This window comes from Calliphora vicina, chromosome 4 (genome assembly GCF_958450345.1).
Source record: "Calliphora vicina chromosome 4, idCalVici1.1, whole genome shotgun sequence".
NCBI classification, from domain to species: Eukaryota; Metazoa; Arthropoda; class Insecta; order Diptera; family Calliphoridae; genus Calliphora; species Calliphora vicina.
The window spans coordinates 21,330,078-21,352,552 of record NC_088783.1 but is presented as its reverse complement, the minus strand read 5'-3'; the positions used below and the strand labels follow the sequence as shown (position 1 = coordinate 21,352,552).

The 22,475-nt window shown below is 30.2% G+C and overlaps 5 protein-coding genes across 6 annotated transcripts; 2 read left to right on the top strand and 3 right to left on the bottom strand.

The window, feature by feature from the left end:
- Nucleotides 1–224: 224 nt before the first annotated feature.
- Nucleotides 225–7,015, top strand: LOC135956705 (glutathione synthetase-like). 2 transcript variants are annotated; one of them, XM_065507262.1, is made up of 9 exons: nt 225–435; nt 554–790; nt 858–1,070; nt 5,111–5,244; nt 5,550–5,592; nt 5,659–5,784; nt 5,894–6,006; nt 6,078–6,462; nt 6,518–7,015. In XM_065507262.1, exons 2-9 carry the CDS (start codon nt 641–643, stop codon nt 6,794–6,796), a joined length of 1,443 nt encoding a protein of 480 aa, XP_065363334.1. In that variant the 5' UTR covers nt 225–435; nt 554–640; the 3' UTR covers nt 6,797–7,015. The 2 variants fall into 2 exon arrangements, with proteins under 2 accessions (XP_065363334.1, XP_065363333.1); XM_065507261.1 differs by lacking the exon at nt 5,111–5,244 and adding an exon at nt 4,254–4,429 and having other exon boundaries at nt 227–435.
- Nucleotides 6,937–10,241, bottom strand: LOC135956704 (cytosol aminopeptidase-like). The gene is made up of 8 exons (XM_065507257.1): nt 10,014–10,241; nt 9,820–9,935; nt 9,634–9,769; nt 8,526–9,031; nt 8,248–8,467; nt 7,943–8,192; nt 7,371–7,444; nt 6,937–7,299 (listed from the first exon to the last, which is right to left on the bottom strand). Exons 1-8 carry the CDS (start codon nt 10,125–10,127, stop codon nt 7,129–7,131), a joined length of 1,587 nt encoding a protein of 528 aa, XP_065363329.1. The 5' UTR covers nt 10,128–10,241; the 3' UTR covers nt 6,937–7,128.
- Nucleotides 10,242–11,881: 1,640 nt separating this feature from the next.
- Nucleotides 11,882–13,258, bottom strand: LOC135956467 (mitochondrial fission process protein 1). Its single transcript, XM_065506981.1, has 3 exons — nt 12,902–13,258; nt 12,614–12,839; nt 11,882–12,363 (listed from the first exon to the last, which is right to left on the bottom strand). The coding sequence occupies exons 1-3, from the start codon at nt 12,948–12,950 to the stop codon at nt 12,189–12,191; spliced, it is 450 nt and encodes a 149-aa protein (XP_065363053.1). The 5' UTR covers nt 12,951–13,258; the 3' UTR covers nt 11,882–12,188.
- A 1,287-nt stretch (nt 13,259–14,545) lies between these two features.
- Nucleotides 14,546–17,742, top strand: Vps4 (vacuolar protein sorting 4). Its single transcript, XM_065506979.1, has 7 exons — nt 14,546–14,705; nt 15,004–15,154; nt 15,220–15,355; nt 15,414–16,133; nt 16,214–16,298; nt 16,862–17,005; nt 17,077–17,742. The coding sequence occupies exons 2-7, from the start codon at nt 15,019–15,021 to the stop codon at nt 17,176–17,178; spliced, it is 1,323 nt and encodes a 440-aa protein (XP_065363051.1). The 5' UTR covers nt 14,546–14,705; nt 15,004–15,018; the 3' UTR covers nt 17,179–17,742.
- A 44-nt stretch (nt 17,743–17,786) lies between these two features.
- Nucleotides 17,787–19,245, bottom strand: Nse4 (Non-SMC element 4). The gene is made up of 4 exons (XM_065506980.1): nt 19,085–19,245; nt 18,799–19,022; nt 18,231–18,731; nt 17,787–18,081 (listed from the first exon to the last, which is right to left on the bottom strand). Exons 1-4 carry the CDS (start codon nt 19,155–19,157, stop codon nt 17,980–17,982), a joined length of 900 nt encoding a protein of 299 aa, XP_065363052.1. The 5' UTR covers nt 19,158–19,245; the 3' UTR covers nt 17,787–17,979.
- Between the last annotated feature and the right edge of the window lie 3,230 nt (nt 19,246–22,475).

Here is a 22,475-nt window from a genome sequence, read left to right as displayed (position 1 = left end):
GTAAAAACTATGTATTATTATTATTGAAATATAAAAACAGTCTTTGACAGCCGCTAGAACCAAACAAACGAAAAGAAAGTAATCAGCTGTTTAGCTGACTCCACCTAATATGAATTCGTCTCGCTACCACGAAACAAATTATCCGGCAGCATTGTGCCATCATCTGATTGGAATACAACAAAACCACGAAAAAAAAGTTTATAGTTAGCATTCTTATCAAATTTGTAGTCACTTACAGCCCCTTTTTAATTAAATTTTTACTATATTTTTGGCCTTATAATACTGTTTAAATTTAAAGTAATACATTCCTTTTATAATTTACCACTTATTTGTTAATAACAAATATAGAATAGTGTATATACAAATGCGTAGTAAATGTGTAAATAAACTGAAATAGAAACACGCGAATACGGCCAAAATCACGCACATACACACGTAAGTTGTTAACAAACTTAAACTTTAATATTAAATCGGAAATTTTAAAGCAATTTCATCATAAAACTTGCCTATTCATGTTGTCGTTTATCTCTTAAATACATTTTTTATATTGTAGTACCTTCACCGTGATTGTGCTAACTAGAATAATAAAGTGAACTCAGCAGAAAAATTATTGAAACACTCTAAAAATAACTAAATCATAATGTCCGATAATCCTACTTTGGAAGAATGCGTATCTATTCCCATATCGGAACCAGAATTGCTCGAAGTTACCGAAAAAGCCAAGGACTGGGCTATTATGCATGGTGCTGCTATGCGTTCGAAAACCAATTTTAGTCCAGATTCTTTAAATGTGAGTAATAATTTTATTGCATAAAATTTCTTTAGGTATTAATAGCACTCACTGTTAATTTTTGCAGTTTGCACCATTTTTATTGACACCCTCCTCATTTCCACGCAAGGAATTTGAAAAGGCCGTCGCTTTACAGACCATCATTAATCGTCTCATGCATAATGTGGCCCATGATGAGGAGTTCTTAACAACCACCTTGGCGGAAACTATCAAAGTTGATGAATTCACTGGCAATTTATTCAATATTTATAAGAAAGTTTTAGCCAACGGCTTTGGTCAGGTAAGTGTTTTTTTATAGGATTAACAAAATATTTATCACTTTACATTTGAGCATTTCATTTATTGCTTAGATAATTATCTAACAAAACTTCAAGGTGACAGACTATAGTGTTACCTTGACGCGTATTGTTATAACTAAATAAAAAAGAGCTATATAATCCAACCCATTGTAGAATAAGCAAGGTACAATTATTAGAAAGTATGTTCTCAATTATACATTCCCTATAACATCAAACAAAAGAAAATTAAAAAATATAAAAAGGAAATGCCAAAAAAAATAATTGAATTAAAATTTTTATTACAAAAATTTACTAACAATTGAAGAAAAACTATATTTTTTTAATAAGTGTTTATAATTTCAGTTAAAACGTAACAAATTTAAAAAATATCGCGGTAACAAATTAAAAAAAGTTAAGTTACTAAATAAATAGTTTGACGTTTTAGGGGTGAACATTGGAAACTCTCTCTAATAATTGTACCTGGTAACTGATTGTACCATGATCCAACCTATCTGTTGGAATCAGAGCTTCGAATTATTTCAATTTGAGCTTTATTCATTAACATCTTAATTCGGAATTACAAAATGTCAGTCATTCATTCCATAAATCCATTCCCAACATCTAATTCTTTAGCTTAATTCAAATGCCATTAATTTAAATAGAATTCATTCATCCTTGAAATCATTCAACCATGAACTGAATGAAAATATTTGTTCTCATTCATTTTTATTCCAATAATTCAAGCACTTGAAAATATTGTTGGAATTTGATTTGAATTATACTTGCTTTAAACTTGAATTCTAGTAAAAATGTTTTTTTTTTATTTCTGTTTTCCTTTTTATCATTTACAAAATGAATTGAAAAAATTTACTTACGTCTTTTTGTAATAGATATGAATTGAAGAAAAATTTAATCATATAATACATTTTTAAAGCTATTTTGTAATGGATTTGAATTCAAAAAAATTTTAATGATACAATAAGTTATTAATTTTATAAATAATGAATTCCCAAATGAATGAATTCAATACATTTGCAATACAAAGGAATTAAGCCTATGAATTAATTCACAATGAATTCATTAAGGGATTGGTTCAGAGATACAACTTATTTTGATATCGAAAATGGAATTAAGAATTAATTCTCTCGAAACGATGGTTGGAATAAATTTTTTTCAATTTACATAAAATTTTACTATTTTCCAATATTTATATTACAATTCTAGTATTTATCAGCCCAATTATGAATAAAAATTCCGCGGGAGTTTTTTCCCATTTCTCATTTTTCCTATTCAAATTCAATGGGAAAAAACTCCCGGGGAACAAACTCCCGCGGAATTTTTTATTCATAATTGGCCTGTATATTTCCAATGCTAGTAGTTAGTAAAAACTTATTTTGTAGTTACGTCCGAAATATTAAAATATAGTGATTGACAACAATGGAAACTTCTTTTAAAACTATATTCCGTAATTTCAGTTTCCAAAAACGTAAATTCCATAAATTAAAATAGAACATAATCTGCCCAATTATGAATAAAAATTCCCCGGAAGTTTTTTCCCTTTTCCCATTTTTCCTATTCAAATTCAATGTTAAAAATAAGAAAAGGGAAAAAATTCCCGCGGAATTTTTATTCATATTAGGGCTGAATATATAAAAAATCAATGGAAACTTCTGCAAGAAAGAACACTAAAAGAAAAATAATATGTATGAAAATTATGTTAAAAAACGTCGCACAGACGTGTTTTACTACCCAGCAAAAAAAGTGAGGAAGAAGATGCAGAATTTTCACAACAAATAGCATGCTAGATGTACTTCCAATTTTGGTGAAAAAGCTATGAATTTTACATTAGCTTGTCATTGGAGGGATGTTGTTAATTTTTGACAACTTTTTACTTAATAAATTCGATGCTTTCGATGCGATTAAATTTCGATTTTAAGGTGTTATTTTAATGTAGGTAGTGGATACCTATATTTTTTGGCATCTTTGATGGAAATATAAATAATAGAAAAAAAGTGATGTAATTGAGCATTTATGAATTGATTTTAATGTAGTTATAAAATTTATGAAACAATGGTTGATTAATTTTAATGATTAAAAAATGTAAAAATTGTATACCAATTTTTACAGGTTTTAATAAATTTTATAAAATTCAAAAAATGTAGGAAACAATTACATCAACGAAATATTTATAATTCAGTGTCAAATACCCATATTTAAAATCACATCTTCAGAGGTAGAAAAGATTCATTTGCAACTTTAGATGTGATTAAAATGTCATATGTAAAGATGCACTTCCATTATTTTTTGCTGGGTACCTTCATTTCAATATTTATTTTATTTTGTTAATTTTTTAGAGAGTAAAAATTTGGGAAAACTTAACCAAAATAATAAATATTCAATAAATAAAATAACAGTTTCAAAAATTATTAACATATTTCGTAAGAAAGTTTTTGAGCTATGTATATTTGGACCCAAAGGCTTGGTTTTGAATTTATTTATATAAAAATCAATAAAAAAGAAAACTAAATATTTTTGAGGAAGACCTCGTAAAACTACCCAATCAATAATTTAATATATGGAAACTAGTTCTAGAATTGTTAGCGACAGAACAACTTTTTTTAACCAAATTTTTTTTAAGACAAATTTTGCTTTCAACCAAACTTTTTTGATCCATTTTTTTAAAAAAAAAATTCAAAAAGTTTTTTTTTTTTTAATTTTTCAACAAAAAATTGTTTCAATTTTTATTTTAAAAGTATACTTTGACTAAGGGTATGTAAGACTTGGCACCGCAGAATATTACTCTACTAATTGTTTGTTTTTAATATAAAAGTATATATTACAAAATTAGTTTAAGATTTTATTTTTGAATTTTGAACATTGAAGTTTCCATTGTATTGTCAACCACTTTCTACTAAGTTGCAGAGAAAAGGTGAAATGAATATTGTTTCAAATAATTATGTATATTTAATCGAATTAAAACACATATGTATTATCAAAAGTAAGTTTTTTTTGTAAAATTATCTACAAAAATTTCTATATTCAGGGAGTATTTTGTTTGTTAAACTGGCAAAATTACCCTTAATGTTTACTATCATATCTTTATTATCTTTATTCATATTTATTCCTAATTACATTTTATAATTTTTTTTTTATTTATTATTTTCTTTGTTCACTTAAAAATGAAGCGCATATCGTTGGGCATTTTGCGAAGTGATTTGATGTTGGAGTCTAGATGTAAAGACTTAGAAAAAACAATAAAAAGTGAAAAACCCTGTGCCTTCTGTTGCTGGAAACAAGTTGAAATTAATGCAATAGCGTCTGGTTTTGGACATTTAGGACCATCCAGCAGAGCCATACAAAGGTGCTATATAACTTATGTTTATTTCTTGTAAATAAATAATATGATTTCAAGTTCTAGTCGCTGTATCAAAAGTAGTATTGTTATTGTATTCTCATTTTTTTAATAGATTATAATTATGATGCAGATAAGCTGAAGTTTTTAACTTCAGTTATTGTTTTCCTTTAACCTCCATAGATTTATTGATTAATTCTTTCAAAAGTTTACTTATTTTTATATACACATATTTTTTAAAATAGCTTTTATCTTAGACATAAAAATATTTTTAGTTATTTTTTTGAATTTGATTTATTATAATAAATATAGTGCTTAATTAAGCATAAGCTCCATGCATGTTGTAATAGCATAAAAACTAATATATATTTTATTATAATATTTTCTTGGATGCGTTTTTTATGATGGCATACAGTTCGGCCAGGGATTCTTTTTCGCAAAATTACGTACGATGATATATTGTTAAATAGTGTGAGCTGCTTTTAAATTGACCCGTCTTAGAATCAAGTTACTTCTCCCAATGCAATTCATCTATCATTTTTATAAAATCAAATTTCTCCTACGGTTAATATTTAATAATTTAGCAAATAATATAATTTTATTAAATATTTTATTGAATTAAATAAAACTTTCTTTTCATGTCGTTGTTTTCTGTTTCTTTTTGTTTTTTTGTTATATGTACAATTACAGGCTTTATCCCTTGGTATCTTACGTTCTGACTATTTGGCTCACATGTCTGATGAAAATGCTATTAAACAAGTTGAAATCAACACCATTGCCTCTAGTTTTGGTGGCATATCCACACACATGTTGCCTCTGCAGAGGTACTTTCAAATCTTTTATTCTTTACATTACATCTAGTTCACAGTTTACTAAAAAAAAAAACAAACACATTGTGTTGGACATCATTGATATTGTGCGAAAAAGAATTGGTTTAAAAGCTACATTTCTTAGTTTTTCTTTTAGAATAAATTTTCTATCATTAATTTTATGAAATTACTGTGATGCATGGTTTATATTTTAGATTTATGTATGTCTATATTTAATGTTTTTGTATATGTATTTACGTGTGGTGTAATTGGTAACAATTTTTAAATTTTAAAACTAATTTAATTTTCGCTTTTTATAGCTACGTTTTGGGTGAATTGGGTCAATATGAGAAACTGAAAAATGTAAGATATTTTTTTGTCGATTTTATTGTTATAAAACATGCACTAGCTAATCTTGTTGTTTTCTAGATGCCGGAAAATAAGGCTTTAGCTGGTATTTGCGATGGTATGATACGTGCTTGGGAGATCTACAATAATCCAAAGGCCGTTATTATGTTTATAATCGAGGATGTTTCTTATAACATTTGCGATCAGGTAAGCATTATCTATTACTAATAGTTTCTAGTTTCTAGTTCCTAGTTTCCGCTTTACGCCTATGACTAAAATATTAAAAAGATTGTATTTATTTTCTTTAAAATTACAGAGATTTCATGAATTTTATATACGCGAAAAATGTCCTCACATTAAAGTATTAAGACGGACTTTAACCCAAGTCCATAAGAATGGAAAATTAAGCTTAAAGAAAGAGCTTATTTTGTAAGTATACCTAAATATTTGATTGTTTGATTTTAAGTTAATTTTAACAATTGTTATCTTCATGATTCCAGGGAAGATCAGGAAGTAGCTGTTATATATTTCCGTGCTGGCTACGAACCAGGACAGTATCACTCTCAAGATGAGTGGGATGCACGCTATATGATGGAATGCTCTACTGCCATTAAGTGTCCTTCTATTCACTATCACTTGGCTGGCACCAAGAAAGTGCAACAGGCTTTAGCACAGCCTGAAATGCTGGAAAGATTTATCAATGATCCCGAAGAGATTAAAGCTATTGGGAAAATATTTACCGGCCTTTATTCTCTGGAAGATAACGATGTAGGTAATGCCACCTATGAGATGGCATTAAAAGAACCCGAGCGTTTTGTTTTAAAACCTCAACGTGAAGGTGGCGGTAATAATGTATATGGATTGGACATTCCAGATGTTTTACGGGTAAGTTAATGACTATGGCTTTTTTTGAAAATATGTTAAATTAAAATCTAAATAGAAAATGTCACGAGTTGAACGTTCTGCTTGGATCTTAATGGATCTTATACATCCACCTGTATCGAAGGGCTATATGATACGTCCTGGTGGCACTATGCCCCCGCCTATAGTTGAAGTGGTGTCAGAATTGGGCATTTTCGGTGTGGTTATTGGCGATGTGGACAATATAATTTGTAATTATCAAGCTGGCCACATGTTGCGTACCAAAATATCTACTGCCAATGAGGGCGGTGTTGCTGCCGGTTTGGGTGCATTAGACAGCCCCTATTTGGTTGATTAGCATTTTTAATTTTCGTATATTTTTAATAAAAAATTAATTGTAACATTGTATATTGAAAATATTTTTATAATTACATTTAAGCAATAAATCAGAGATTTACTATGGTTTACAACTAAACAAAATAATAAAACGCTGTACGATTTTTATACAAAAATTATATATTTGAAGAAAATATATGTCTAAACAATTAATAAACAAGTAAAATTCACAAAATAGAAATGTTGAATGCACTCTTAATAGAATTTTGATTGAATCATACTTTCACCAAACAAACGCACTAACACATCATGAAAATCCATTTCATTGACTTTTTCAATTTCAAAGGTTAATAACTATTTTGCCTGTGCGTCTGGACAAGCCATTTGATATAGAAATTGTATTAAAGTTCTTGTGGGCCGTCCCGTCATACGATCTTTTAATAAATATGGAACCGTGCCGAAACGTGTTAACATGCCAACGCCTCGTATATCTAAGTGAGCCCAATCAACACAGGGTACGAATTCCTGTAATAAATAGTGGTAATTTAAAAATTAATTAAAAGGTTACCAACAATTTGACAAACTGTAAGACTTACGTGCAGAATAGCAGCACCTAAACAACTTGAAGCTGGGCCAATACCATTATTGCTAATATCGAAACTTATATTGTCTATAAAAAAATAAATTAACATTTTCAAATTTATTCCTATTATTCAAGCACGGAGCTGCGAATTAATTGATTAAATTTGAGCTTAATTCACTAAAAATTAAAAGATTTCAGCCATTCATTCCACAAATCCATTCCTAAAAATCTAATTCATTAGATTCATTCAAAGGCGTTTATTTATATTATAATATAATTCAGTCATCGCTGAATTAATTCATAATGGAAATTAACTATTAAATTTTTGATAATTCAATTCTAATACAAATTGTATTAAAATATTTTTCATCAGTCAGTTCTGTCTAGCTTTCAACCATTTATAAAATGAATTGAAAAATATTTGCTAAAATCTCTTTGTAATAGATTGGAATTGAAGAAGAATTTAATCATTCAATACATTTTAAAAGCTATTTTGTAATGGATTTGAGTTAAAGAGAAATTGATTCAATGCTGAATGCTATAATGGAATTGCAAGAGAATATGTTTAATTTGATTCAAGCATACCTGTAACTAGTTTCTTGTAGTAATTCCATAATGGCAAACGCCACATACGGTCACCCGTAAGAGCACCAGCCTTTTGGAATTGCTTCCAAATATAATGAGAATTGGAGAATATGCCCGTAGCGCTACCACCTAGACCATTTACAACACCTTTACCCATAGTAGCAACATCAACAACTAAACGAGGCTTATAAGTAGATTGAGCATAAAGTAAAGGATCTGCCATTACCACAACACCAGCCTTTTCTGTATCCTATTTAAATAAGTTACTTAAATTATTAAAAACTTTAAAATACACAAAAACTTACTCTTATAGCCAATGTTCTACCATTAAGTAGGGTAACAATATCACCTGGCTTACAAGCCATACCAGAAGGCATATTTTCACATAAAGGAATAACGGCTGAAATGTTAATCGGCAACGAAAGGGCAGCGGCTGCACGTATGGCAGCAACACATACGGCTGCACCAGCCATAGCACCACGATATTCATCCATGTGTTTGCTGGGACGCAGACAAATACCACCACTGCAGAATAACACAGTTCATATTTGAATATTTTCTTAAATGAAATAAAAATTCTTACCTATTAAATGTCATGCCTTTACCCAATAATAGAACAGGTTTATCCTCGGGCGCAGTACCACAATAGCTTATTTCCAACAATACCGGTGGTTCGCAAGATCCTTTGGCTATGGTGAGGAACGAATTTAGATGTTGCTGTTCTATCCACTCCATTGTACGTATTTCAACAGTAACACCACATGGACATAAAGCATCGACTGTGGCTTGGGCAAATGTTGTTGGTGTCATTTGGTTAGCAGGAGCATCACTCAATCGACGTGCTAAATTCTGTGCTTCGGCTTTAAAAAGCCCACGAGTCCAGGCATCAACATCTGGAGAATCATACAATTCTAATTTGGGCACCATAGTACGATTCTTTTTCAGCTTATTGTCATTATAACGCCATATTGCTAAAGCGCTGCCCTCGGCGGCTTGTTCAGGATATTCCATAGAGTCCATGAAAACTTCTGAGCAACCTTGCATTTGTAAAGTGCGAGCACCGACACCAGCGGCAATGCGAGCATTTTCCTTTCAATGAAATTTAACCGTGAAATGTGGTAAGTTTAAAGATTTTTACTAAGAAAACTAAGTCATCATTCCTATCGACTTTGTTTAAACTTCATTAGATTCCGTTTAATTTTGTAAATTCTATACTTCCGAATTTAATCTGGCATTGTTTTGTATATTAAAACTAAAACCAAGATTTTGGTAAAGAAATTACTTAAAAATTCGATTCATACACAAATAATTTTAACCGATAGTATAACTACAGAAGAAAAATGTGGATAGATATCTATGATGTAAAATACCCAGCATATAAATGAAGATAAGCCAATAATAGACTTCGAAGGGTTTGAATTAAGAGAAAATATAAATCAATTTCAAAATTAATAATAAAGAACGAGTGAAAAAAATATCAAAAGTTTACCAAAAAAATATTGTTTAACTGCCGATGAACCCTTTGTATACATGTGTGATTGATTTTTTACTACACATCTATCAATCATCATTGAAAATTTTTTCAAATTTACCAACCCATGCTTATTGCATGAGCAGTATGTGTGTATGGGCACCATAAGACTACGACAAAGGTACTTGTAAAAAATCTGAATCATTAAAATATCACCTACCATTCCTTCATCAATCATTTCTAATTCATTAAATCCAGCTCCCTCGCGGCCTAAACCAATTACAGCGACTGATCGATATTCTTGATCTATGTTGTTGAATATTTTGCCTTTACCCAATTGTCCGGTGATATTGCATCTATTAGAAAACAAAATTATTTCTAATATTTGCTTGCCAATGTCACTTACTCTTTCACTAATTCTGATACTTTTCCCTGAACGCGATCATCAAATTTTTCACCGCTTGTAGTTAATTTGGGATCCTTATCACCTTCTTTTTGAAAAACGCCAATGACTAGTCCTTTCTATGGATTAAACAGGAATACATTTAATAACATAATTAATATTTGCCTTCATTTATACAGCTCTTTCGTATTTCTTACCGTTACTCGCGGATCTTCTGCTGAAGCATAGTGTCGTGTGTTCACTATTTTTGAATTTTTTGTAAATCTCTTAAGGGATCTCGTTAACGAATTTATTAAACGCAATGAGAACATTATTTTGCCTTGTTTATTTTAATATATTTGTGTTAAATTTTAATAATAAAAAAAATATTATATGCCTTTAAAAAAATATTCTATTGAAATAAAATTTTGACAAGTTTTATCGGTTTTCCAAGGCCTATTGAAATAGTAAAATTTTGGGAGAAAATGAACGAATATTCCAAGGTGCATAGATAAATACAGTAATTTCTTAAGTTTTCCTAGTTTCCAATTAATATACCTTTAATTTAAACATATTAAAGTCAAAATGGATAATACTTTAAGATATTCTGTCGCAAATCATATTGAAACACCGCTTTTAAATTAAGAATAACGTTATAGACGAGAAGATATTACAGAAATGATAATTGCTTAATATTTACAAAACATACATATGTTTCAATGTACTTCAAATCATATTACATATACAATGAATAAACAAATAAAACTGACAAAATATAATTGTTAAATACACCACAGTGGGGCAGAATCGAAATTTTTTGGAAATAAATCCGGCATTTCTAAATGGCTTATTCGATCAGGATGAAATTTGACATGGCTGTAGATAAGGAGTATTCGAGTTTAAGTTATTAAAATTGACCCTACAACTGCTACAGCGGTGGCGCTATGGAGGCTCAAAGTAGGTTACCTTCTACATGTAAAATTTTTAAAAATCATGCTTGTGTGTGCTATTTATCTCTTAAAATTTCCAAGTTATTGGCATTTGAAAATTGAAATTTAAAAATTTTGCCATTTTGCCTTGATCCCCTTTTTTTTAAAATATAGGCCGTACTTTTGGACCGAATGGACTCGAATTTTTTTGTTAGTTAGACTACTGAATTACCAATAATATGTAAACGATTTTAGAGCAATATCAATTACGGATCCAAAAATAAACGATTTTCAATTTAAAAATTAAAAAAATAGTAGATTTTTGCTGTTTTTTGTGAGAAAAGGTGACCCCATTTCTATTTTACGAATATGTCGGCCTTACGCCCTTCGACCTGGTGGCGGCATGGTGTAGTGGTTAAAGTGCTTGTCTACAAAACCAAGCACCCCAGGTTCGATCCCTGGCAGAGGACGAAAAATTTAAATCATGGTTTTCGAGTTTTTAAAATTAACCTCCCACTAAACAATACATCCAAGAAGCCCCCTGACCATTCCTCCACCTGTAAAAGAGGATAACATCATGGAAAAGGTCAGGCAGCCCGCCACCCCCTGGGAGAAAATGGTAGGAATCAAAGATCAGCAGCAAGGTTCCCCACCACTACACCAAATACACAGAGGGCGTTGTTTCAATCATCTACTTAGCTGGATCAACAACCGATTAACGAAACTGACACAAGGCAATAATAAGAACCGATTGAATACTTATGGCAACATCATACGCCCTTCGACTTATTTTTAAAGATATCAGGGGTATTCAGAAAATTGATTTCAACAGACGGACATGTCTTAATCGACTCCGCTATCTATAAGGATCCAGAATAGAACGCCCTTAAATAAAGAACAACGAAAGGCAATCACCCTTATCGTGGTTGGCGTAAACTTCTCACGCCTATGACAGTTTAGTACTAGATTAAGGAAACAGTTTGCATTTTATCTTTAATCTAGTACGAAACTGTCGTAGGCGTAAGACGTTTACGCCAACCACGATAAGGGTGAATGATTTCCATATAGACGAGAAGAAACAATTACAGTCAATATTTACCTTTTTCTGGATATTCCATTGAGTCGATAGAATAAAAAATCTTACAAATTTTAAAGTATTTTGGTTTCTTTTATTTCAATGTCTTTATTTAGGTTTGCATTTTAATTATTTATAAACTATAATTAGAAATTATGTTTACACAGTTTTGTACTAAATATTGCTTAATAAATTTTAATGTTTTTATATACATATGTAGATGCATATTTTTTTTGTAGGTACATATATATTTTTATAATTATTTGGCTAAATTGCACTAGACCACAAATGCGGTGTTTGTTTTAAAAATAAATTATGTTTTGTTAATGTTATTTGTACGAGCGCTGATGTACTTGTATTTAATTTACAATAAATAATGGAAATTTTATTCAAGCTTTCTTAAAAAATTTACGATAAGTATTGTCCATTAAATAATCGGTAAAATTATCAATGGGATGTATAATGAATGGTATGGAAGACAAACCAATAGCAACCGGTAGAAATTTCACAACAGATTTTTTGGCGTTAACTTTGCGTAGCAGTTTTCCACTGAAATAAGTAATTCTGTAAAAGAAAGTGTAAATGAATTTAATAATTTCAAAAGATAATAATTAAGTACATATTCATGATTTTACAAAATGATGTAATTTTCCAAATGTTGTTATGATGCTTTATTGAGAATATGTAAAAATAAAAAAAGTTTGCTAATTTACACACGACTTGTCAATTAACAACTTTTAGCAGTTATAACTTTTATATTATTGGTCAAACAATAACTATGTATTAGAACTTCAAAATAATTCATTTTACATACCGGTTAATGGTAAAACCCGGAATTGAAACAGAGGCTAACATTTGCCAGAGGAAGACATCTACAGCTGTAATACCCGCACTGCTGACAGAGGAACTTTGTTTAAAATCTTTATAAGTTTTATCAATAGTATCAGCCACAGCATAACCAGTAGCTACAACATAACTGCCCCTAACAACATTTTTCGATACTAAATTGCGAAAAGATTCTCCAACTTCATTGGCATAACCTAAAATGTATGTAATAAAAATTAGTAAACAAATTTACAAAATAAAATACAATAATTCTTACCCAAATATCGCACCAAGGTATCACGATACAAATCTGTCTCTTTTTCCATTTCACAAATTCTCTATTAAATGGGAATGTTTTCGTATTGTATTAAATCGTATGTTTTTCTCTTGTATTTTTTTTTACTTTTTACTGTATATTATGTAATTTATTGCCTTGCTAAATTTTAAAGTAATAATTTATGAATACAATTTAATTGGCAGTACATATTTCATTTAAATGTCGTCTTCTATTTCCGTTTCCGATGAGTGATGCTGATTTGAGTTGCGTTGCGTTGGATATGAATTCAACAAAAAACCGTTAATCATTGGTGGATATGATTTTCAGTTTTAATTTATTTACGATACACTACTACAAATACAACAATTGAGAATAATTAAAAAAAAAACTTGTGATAGAAATGTCATTATCAGATGTTGTACTTGGGTTGCCAGCACTTAGTGAATTTTATTGACGATTTTGTTATGTTTCACAGGTTGTAATGTCGATTACTAATTTCCAAACCACCTGTCGATACTTGAAAAATATTTATTATAACAATTAATGACGCTTGTGGGCAAAACAAACTTGTCCAAACAAAAGCACAACAATTTTGTCATAACGAAGCCATAATACTAAATCCAGTCTCTACACGACCTTTACTCATCGGACAATTTCTTGTCCACACATGAATTTGTCTCGTGGCGAGCATAACATTGACACAGAAAATTGTTCAATGAGTGCACAAATTGATGGCTAGTCAAGATGTGGGGTACCAAATGGATACTACCTGATAAAAAAATTTAAATTGACACCCGTGAAACGTGACAAAATTTTAACATAGAGTAATCTTAATTTCGTCTCATTTGGCACTACTAGATTGAGGCATGGAATAAAAACTTTTTCTCCAGACAATAGAGTTTTAAATTAAGATTAAATTATTTTTTTTATTTTTTTAAACAATATTTTAAGAAGTGGATTTAGTAAATGTTTTGAGGTGGAATGGATTCTTTAATTAGTTTTTATTAAAGAAGAAACTGAAAAAACACGTTCACTTTTTGTTGAAGTGTGATTAACCGTTATAATTGAATTGTATAAAATATTTAATTTATTTGATCTTTTTGAAAATTTGCCCAATTAACCAAAATCTTGTTTTAAGTCGATAGTTGTTGCAATATTAGTTCCTTATTTGGCATAAAATCTGATATAATCTTATTTTGCAAATAATCAAAATCTTGTTTTAAGTCGCTAGTTGTTGCAATATTAGTTCCTTATAAAATTTGAAAATAAATAAAATCAAAAATATTCGATTTTGTCGAATAAGAACAAAAAATCCGTTTTGTCGAATTACTCGAAAACAGTTCTTTTTTTAAAAAAAACTGAAAATTAATGAAAACCGGTTTTTCGAATAATTCGAAAGTAAAATACGTTATTTATTTGTTATATAAGGTTGCAAATAATTGCTTCCGATATTCAAATTTTAATTCATAAAATTGCAAACCTCACAGTATTAAGAAATGTTTAACATTTTAAAATATTAATTATTTATGTTACCCAGTGTTTTAAAATACAACTCTATTGCTTCACATTTGCTAAATGTCAGTGATAACAGAAACACAACAAAAAAATTAAAAGAAAACGTCAAATGATGAACGCATCATCGTATTTTATTATTGTTGTTGTTGTTGTGTGAGGATACAAATTTACGTCTTGAATTGCAATAAAAATAAATACTTTATTAGAAATCAATAAAAAACATTGAACAATTTAATAATTGTAAAATTTTAATTTACCTTTGCAGCATCAAGTAGTTTTGTAGTAAAAGGTAAACAATAAAAAAGAAGCAAGTGAAAAAGTGTATAAAATATTAAATACCACAACTCAAACATAATCTATATACTATCGTACATTGATTGCATTAGTCATACAATTGTTTGTGTAAATTCTCAATTTTTTGTCATTTCCAATGATTAAAAAGGAATGACACAAACAGAGTACGACCTTTTAATATAATTCAATGATGTCACAATAAAGGAGTTGTACAAATAGTTCGAAATTTGCTCCTGGGAAGGAGTATTGGGTATACATTTATTGATTTTAGTTTTTTTTTTGTTTGCACACAGTAATTGTACTGGACAATGGCTTCGGGGACAACTTTACAGAAGGCCATCGATTTAGTAACAAAAGCAACGGAAGAGGATCGTAATAAAAATTATGCAGAGGCTTTGCGATTATACGAACATGGAGTGGAGTATTTTCTGCATGCAATTAAATGTAAGAATTTAATTTAAATTGAAATTTATGTTTATTTATACTTGCTGTTTAATGTTCTAACACAGATGAAGCTCAGGGAGAGAAAGCTAAGGATTCTATAAGATCCAAGTGCTTGCAGTATTTGGATCGTGCTGAAAAACTTAAAGAATATTTGAAGAAGGGCAAAAAGAAACCAGTCAAAGAGGGTGAATCCAGTTCAAAGTTAGTATTTCTTTAAAAAGGAATTTAATTCATTGTAATAATTAATACCTTCTTACAGAGATGACAAGGACAAAAAGAGTGACAGTGATTCTGATGGCGAAGATCCTGAAAAGAAAAAATTACAAAGTAAACTGGAGGGCGCCATTGTCATTGAAAAGCCCAAAGTGAAGTGGTCCGATGTGGCTGGTTTGGATGCCGCCAAAGAAGCCCTTAAAGAAGCCGTCATTTTACCTATTAAATTCCCCCATCTATTCACCGGCAAACGTATTCCCTGGAAGGGTATACTGCTTTTCGGTCCACCTGGTACGGGTAAATCATATTTAGCCAAAGCTGTGGCCACAGAAGCCAACAATTCAACTTTCTTCTCGGTTTCCAGTTCGGATCTTATGTCGAAATGGCTGGGTGAATCTGAGAAACTTGTAAAGAATCTCTTCGAATTGGCCCGTCAACATAAGCCATCCATTATCTTTATCGATGAAATCGATTCCATGTGTTCGGCTCGTTCTGACAATGAAAACGACAGTGTGCGTCGTATTAAAACCGAGTTTCTGGTTCAAATGCAAGGTGTTGGCAACGATACTGATGGCATTTTAGTATTGGGTGCCACAAATATACCTTGGGTTCTAGACTCGGCTATTCGTCGTCGTTTTGAGAAACGTATTTATATACCCTTGCCAGAGGCACATGCACGTTTAATAATGTTTAAGATACACTTGGGCAATACGGTACATATTTTGACGGAAGATAATCTTAAGGAGTTGGCTGGCAAAACAGAGGGGTGAGTTTTTTTTTAAACACTAACAACTATTAAGTTTAGTTAGCTATATAAATTTAAAATAAACAAAATAAATTTTCTAGCTATTCCGGTGCCGATATCTCAATTGTTGTGCGTGATGCCCTAATGGAACCTGTACGTAAAGTACAAACAGCTACACACTTCAAAGTGAGTAAAAAAAACATAAGAAAATAAACATTTGCCCAATTCACTACCATTGTTGTAGTATCGATGTATTGTTGTATAAGTAAGTCTACCCTGCACCTTGATTGGTAAGGGTATATATAAGTTGATCATTTCGTTTGTAATTTCTACATTTTTCATAAATTATATCGGGGGACTATATTCAAAGCCTTCTATATTAGGGAGATCAATAAAGACTTAAAAGTTAGGGACACACATGACAAATATTTGACAAAAAATACGTAACCACTAAATAAAATACATTTGAATTCTTTTATTTATCTCGAAAACTTATTTTACTTAGGATGATTCAAAACAAACAATTTAGTTTTATTTTATTTGATACTGTTTGATCTTACAAAACACTTGTAAGAGTAAACAAGTCAAACAAATTCGTGCTAAAAATAATTTATTCACCAAAAATAATTTTCAATCTTTTTCGGTTGATAAATATTTTTGAATTACAAAGATACAAAATACAACTGGGTTGTGAATTTGGAAAAGTTAAAAGCAATAAAAAATATTTAATTTTTTTTATAAAAAATTAGTGTGTTACTGGTCCTTCGCCTGTTAATAAAGACGAAATTGTTGATGATTTATTACTACCTTGTTCTCCTGGCGATGAGGGTGCAATCGAAATGTCGTGGATGGATGTGCCAGGAGATAAACTTTTCGAGCCTCCCGTAACCATGGTAACATATTTCTATAACTATATAAATATTTAAAATAATAACTGAGTTTTCACCTATCCCTTCTATTTTAGCGTGATATGTTGAAATCTTTGTCACGCACTAAGCCCACAGTGAACGATGACGATTTAATCAAACTGCGTAAATTCACAGAAGACTTTGGTCAAGAAGGTTAAGAAAATTTAATAATAATTGTATAAGAGAACCATTGAAACTATTTAAATAAAATTCTATATTAAAATTAAGCACTTTATAATTTTCCATACAAACATTGTTTTGTGTTTTATATGTATCTGGCCATTTTATTGTTAATTAAAAACTTCTATTTTTTTTGGTTCAATTCTTTCCTTTTTTTTTTTAAATGTTTAATTTGTTCTACAAGACGGAAAGGAAAGCATTTTTCTATTACTTTAAAAATAATAAAGGAAACTCAGAGTGTTTGAATAACGTAATAAAAATATATATTTTTGTACTTGCAACACATCATTTAATGCAAATCAATTTTTGTAGGCGTATTTATGTTTACGAAACAATGCCATTATCTTTTTTTTAAATTGTAATTAAGATTTGTTTTTTGTTGGGGTTTCGCTTAAAACTACCAAAAATTGGCCTTTTAAAATTATACAAATAAATAAACAAGATTTCTTAAAACAAAAATTAAATCAATTTTAAACATGTATGTATTTCATTTAGCGATCAATATTATTATAAGTAAAAATATATAAAAAAAAACAAAACAATGAATTTTTCAATGAATGTATATAGTCAACTCAGTAAGTAAACGTTTTGTGTTTTTACTTTTTAAATTTATTTTACAAAAGATTTACATATACATATGAAAAACTTAACATTATTATTAAACATGGAAGTTATTTTTAAATTGTTTTTTGTTTTCACATTAAAAAACATGTAGTAAAAATAATAAACTTTGTTAAAATACTTTGGAAACATGTTAGTATATAAAATTCGTTAATTGACTAATCGTCCTCCTCGTCGTCATTAATATTTCGAGTACTATCTTCCACATCAACAGGTACGTCAAGCATTGCTTCGGAAATTTCATAGAAATCTATCATTTGCTGTAAAAAGTATAAATTGTATAACATTACAATGTATCCAGTATACAAATTTAAACGAATAGTAATAGAGAATTCTAATGAAACACTTAACTTCAAATTTTGCTCTAAATAAGAAATAAGTTTCCAAACTTAATAAAAAATAGTCCTACCTTACACAATTTCATATTCAATGAGCATATAGCTTGTGTGGTATCGGTATGCTTTGCAATCTCATCCTTTGGCACTAAACGAACTTGAGGATAACCATCTTCTCCTCCCTCGATAGCGACATTTCCATCACGAGCCAAAAACGCCATTTGAAATGCATTTTCCACGGTATTCATAAAATTATGTGGATCAATAATTAAGCGAAAGTAGGGTATAGGTTGACGATTATTCTGCCTAAACAGATCGCTAACTTGTTTTAGAATAATGTTGACTTTTTCAGCGCCGCGATCATCTCGTTTCAATTGTTTTATAGTTTCGGGACGTTTTTCCTGCGTTAGCACTGTACGACGGCGCTGTTGTTTTTCTTTGACCACACGCACTTTGGGCTCAACATCGATAGCGCCCAACATGCTGGATTTAGTGAAAGCTGGTCTTGCTACCGATAAGGCAATTTCGGTAATAACACGCCAATTATCTGATTCGCTTTGTGATATTAAGGCATTCTAAAAAGTAATACAACAAGTATTTAGTTACATAGAAATATGATACACTGTTCTATTATTAACTTACTATCCCATTACAGTACATGCCATCGGTAAATTCTGAGGTTGTTAGCATTATCTTCGATACGGACTCATGTATACTTTTCATTAGCTGAGCATCCATAACAATTTCGCTGGTATTTTCGACTTTTTCCGTAACGCCCGTTTCTTTATGCATATTATCGGAAAGATGCACAATATTTTGTACCGCCCGGCATGTTTCACTGAGCATTTGGTGGCCAATGTCCTGTTCTATATTTTTAAACAAAATAGTCATTATTTGTTTATGTTCAGGTCATCGTTGGCATACTTACGCAGCTGATTTGATTCATCCAAAAGCTGTTTATAGCGTTGTTTTCGATCTCCATATTGTGAAGAGTTTTCCATTTTAGTAAATTCTAAACAAATTTGTTATCATCAAATAAAAATAACGTTAATGAAAGAGATAAACAAAATATGAGCGCGTTTGGTTTGGTTCGAGTTTGTTTATCTTTTAAACAGAAGTGCTGCCATATGTCAAAAATCATAACGATAGCAACAGATGTTTTTTATTTAACTATATCGATAACTTTTATTATTTATACGGTATCGCACAAAGTAAATTAATAAAGTAGCGACAGTACTACAACAAATACAACATTTACAAAAACCACAAGCAATTTTGTTTTTGGTTTAAGGTCTGAGCTGTCAAAGTTGCCTGTTGTTGTTTTTGCTTTTGGGCTTGTTGTATTTTTCGCCACAACAACCACAAGTGAATTGACAGATTAGACCAAAGTAAAAAAAATAGTCAGCTGTTCTACTGAGTCTACTTTATTAATTTACTTTGGTATCGCACATTAGGTTGTATTTTTCGAACAACAAACAAAAAGTCGAACAACACAAGCGAATAACAGATTCCTTTTTGGAAAACTTCGTTAATTTTTATGAATTTATTGTTATGTTTTAATCTCTTTTATGTATTAGAATATTTTGTTTTTTAATTGACATTCTTTCCTTAATTTTAGATAAGAAATAATTTTTTTAGTTGAGTTTTTTTTTTACTTTACTTTTGTTTTAAGTAAGTTTTTAAAAGTACAAATAAAATAAGTTTACTTAAAGTATATATCGTCGCTTTAAATGCAAACGGACGTAACTACATTTTGATTGTTTTACAGGATACCAAGGCGTATTAACAATGTGAGTGCATAAAATCAGCTGTTTCTTAATTCGCTGTGGTTTTATGTACACTATATGTCAAACTTTGTTTATGTTTACATTTGTTATTGTAAATAACATAGTAATATTTTAATTCGCCTTGATTTTGACATTTACCTTACATTTTAACAAAAACAAATTGCCTGTTGTTTTTGCATTGTTGTATTTGTTGCCGGGACGCACACACCTTGTTAATACGCCTTGCAGGATACGTTATAAAATCAATAACAATAGAGTATTCTTGGCAATTGTTCAATCAATCAAAAACTCGATTTTGAACTGTTGTGTTGTTTTTGTTGTAGGAGCAGCGATTACTGAGTTGACAGCCCTTGGGTGAGTGAACTCGGGTCATTCCGGTGCGTAAAACCGGCTGTCGTGGGAATGAATTGTTGTGTAGTTACGTCTGCTTTCATTTAAGGTATGTACATTAGGTATATAACTAATTTTGGCGAAATTTTTGGCATACCACCACGTGATGGCCAATGTTGTATTAGTAATGAAAATCATTTTTTTAGGTCATTTGGAATCAAAACATCACGCACCAACTCCAATTTCTAAAATAAACCAATTTTTTTTTTCTCTGAAAAATTATATAAATAATTTCATATTTTTTTTTGAAAGTGTGAGGGATACTTCCCTTATTTAAAAATTATCTTTTGAAGTATGTCCGCAGTTATTATTAAAATAAAATATATTGTTTTTCAAAATAATTGAAAAAATTGAATGAAAAACTTTATTGCGTTTGGTGCGTGAACTTTTTTAACAACCGCGAAAAAATAATACCGTGGTTTTTCATATTTTTTAATGCTCTATTCGACTATGCTATGCCAATTTGCATATTTGCAAAAAATGTCAAAAGTTATATCCCTCATGTACATATGTATGTGTTTTCTATTTAACGCGATTTTTAAGTCCCAATTTCTTTTTTGTTATGTGACTGATGTATTGTTTTACGCGAAATAAAAAATTATTGGCCCCACAAAAGTATTTCGTTCTAAATTAGAACCTCGTTTTAAGCGAATTTGATTTACACGCTATTTTTTTTAGCCCAACAAACCGCGTAAATGGAGGCCTTCCTGTATAAGTATTTGATTTTGGTGAAAACCTTAGGACTTGAAGATTAACATTTTAGTAAAATTAAATAATTTTATACATTTTTCGGTCGTCATTTACGTTAAAAACTAAAAAAAAGTATAATATGGTGATTTTCCATAAAGAAAAATATAAGATTTTAATTAATGTAAAATTTTAACGGCAAAAGATATCATAACAAAATTTGGAACTAATATAGATCTAAATGGCCTTAAATCATTGGCAATATAATTGTTGTATTGTTTTGTTTTAAAATACCGAAATTCCTAAAATGAGGAAAATCTGTTCCAAAAACTGAATTTTATACCGTTCACCTTCGTGAGAAGGGTATATATGTATAAGTTTTTCATTCCGTTTGTAATTTCCACAATATAATTTTCCAATCTTATAAAGTATATACATATATATTCTGGATCCTCGGAGTCGATTAAGCCATGTCCGCCTGTCTGTTGAAATCAACTTTCCGAAGCCCCCAAATAACTTACATACACGATTCATACATCGGTCCACAAATGGCTGAGATATAAGGAAAAAATCAGGACAACCTCAATTTTTTACCTATATCTGGATTACTAAGTCATTAATATAGACAATATGGATATATAATGATAGATATTTCAAAGACATTTGCAACGACGTATATAAGACCATAGTAAGTTGGACCTACAATGGGTCAAAATCGGAAAAAATATTTCTTAATCCGAATTTTTTTTTTTCAAGAAAAGTTTTTTTTACTTTGGAACTTTGGAAACAAAAAATAAATTTTGTTTACCTAAAAATACTTAAACTTTTTATTTTGAAGTACAATTTGGTGATGGGTATATAAGAAATTGGCACAGCCGTATATAGCTCTCTTTCTTGCTTTTTTATAAAAATGCCCACTGTTATGTTATTAACCGTGTGATAGTGAAAAAACTTTGTACGTATTTAAATAACATATATGGCTGTATAAATATGGTGCTTTGTCGAGGATCGGTGCTTTGCGTTTTAGAATTTTTTACTCAAACCAATTTTTTTTTAAATTGGCCAAGTCTGGATAGCTCTTAAAATGAGCCACCTTTATTTCGCACCCTTATGCATTAAGTTTTCTTTGCGGATCATAGGTATAGTCGCGAAGAAAATTTTTGTCTATATTTTAAATATGATCAGCTCATTCGAATGCTAGAACCGAAGCGCATTCTGGACGTCTAATAATTCGAGCAATGCTGTCCGTATGTAACGAATAACAAGAACAGTGTTGGCCTTCAAGGCGTCAATTGATGCTGGTTTATCAGCATAAACAAGTGACTTCACATGGTCGCACAGGAAATAATTGAGTGGTGTCAAATCGCATGACCTTGGAGGCCAATTGACAGGTCCTTTTCTCGAAATCAAGTTATCGCCAAATTTTTATTTCTATAAATTGATGGTTGCGGTCAC

What these genes read in the sequence shown, in the direction of transcription:
- Nse4 (XM_065506980.1), bottom strand. Translation starts at nt 19,157, where the DNA reads ATGGAAAACTCTTCACAATATGGAGATCGAAAACAACGCTATAAACAG. An exon ending in GGATGAATCAAATCAGCTGC is followed by an intron (nt 19,023 to 19,084) that starts GTAAGTATGCCA and finishes TTAAAAATATAG; the next exon opens with AACAGGACATTGGCCACCAA. An exon ending in TGAATATGAAATTGTGTAAG is followed by an intron (nt 18,082 to 18,230) that starts GTAGGACTATTT and finishes TACTTTTTACAG; the next exon opens with CAAATGATAGATTTCTATGA.
- Vps4 (XM_065506979.1), top strand. Translation starts at nt 15,019, where the DNA reads ATGGCTTCGGGGACAACTTTACAGAAGGCCATCGATTTAGTAACAAAA. An exon ending in GAGGGTGAATCCAGTTCAAA is followed by an intron (nt 15,356 to 15,413) that starts GTTAGTATTTCT and finishes ACCTTCTTACAG; the next exon opens with AGATGACAAGGACAAAAAGA. An exon ending in AAACAGCTACACACTTCAAA is followed by an intron (nt 16,299 to 16,861) that starts GTGAGTAAAAAA and finishes ATAAAAAATTAG; the next exon opens with TGTGTTACTGGTCCTTCGCC.
- LOC135956704 (XM_065507257.1), bottom strand. Translation starts at nt 10,127, where the DNA reads ATGTTCTCATTGCGTTTAATAAATTCGTTAACGAGATCCCTTAAGAGA. An exon ending in GTATCAGAATTAGTGAAAGA is followed by an intron (nt 9,770 to 9,819) that starts GTAAGTGACATT and finishes GTTTTCTAATAG; the next exon opens with ATGCAATATCACCGGACAAT. An exon ending in AAAGGCATGACATTTAATAG is followed by an intron (nt 8,468 to 8,525) that starts GTAAGAATTTTT and finishes GTTATTCTGCAG; the next exon opens with TGGTGGTATTTGTCTGCGTC.
- LOC135956467 (XM_065506981.1), bottom strand. Translation starts at nt 12,950, where the DNA reads ATGGAAAAAGAGACAGATTTGTATCGTGATACCTTGGTGCGATATTTG. An exon ending in TACCTTGGTGCGATATTTGG is followed by an intron (nt 12,840 to 12,901) that starts GTAAGAATTATT and finishes CATACATTTTAG; the next exon opens with GTTATGCCAATGAAGTTGGA. An exon ending in CCGGGTTTTACCATTAACCG is followed by an intron (nt 12,364 to 12,613) that starts GTATGTAAAATG and finishes TTTCTTTTACAG; the next exon opens with AATTACTTATTTCAGTGGAA.
- LOC135956705 (XM_065507261.1), top strand. Translation starts at nt 641, where the DNA reads ATGTCCGATAATCCTACTTTGGAAGAATGCGTATCTATTCCCATATCG. An exon ending in TAGCCAACGGCTTTGGTCAG is followed by an intron (nt 1,071 to 4,253) that starts GTAAGTGTTTTT and finishes TTAAAAATGAAG; the next exon opens with CGCATATCGTTGGGCATTTT. An exon ending in ACATTCCAGATGTTTTACGG is followed by an intron (nt 6,463 to 6,517) that starts GTAAGTTAATGA and finishes AAATCTAAATAG; the next exon opens with AAAATGTCACGAGTTGAACG.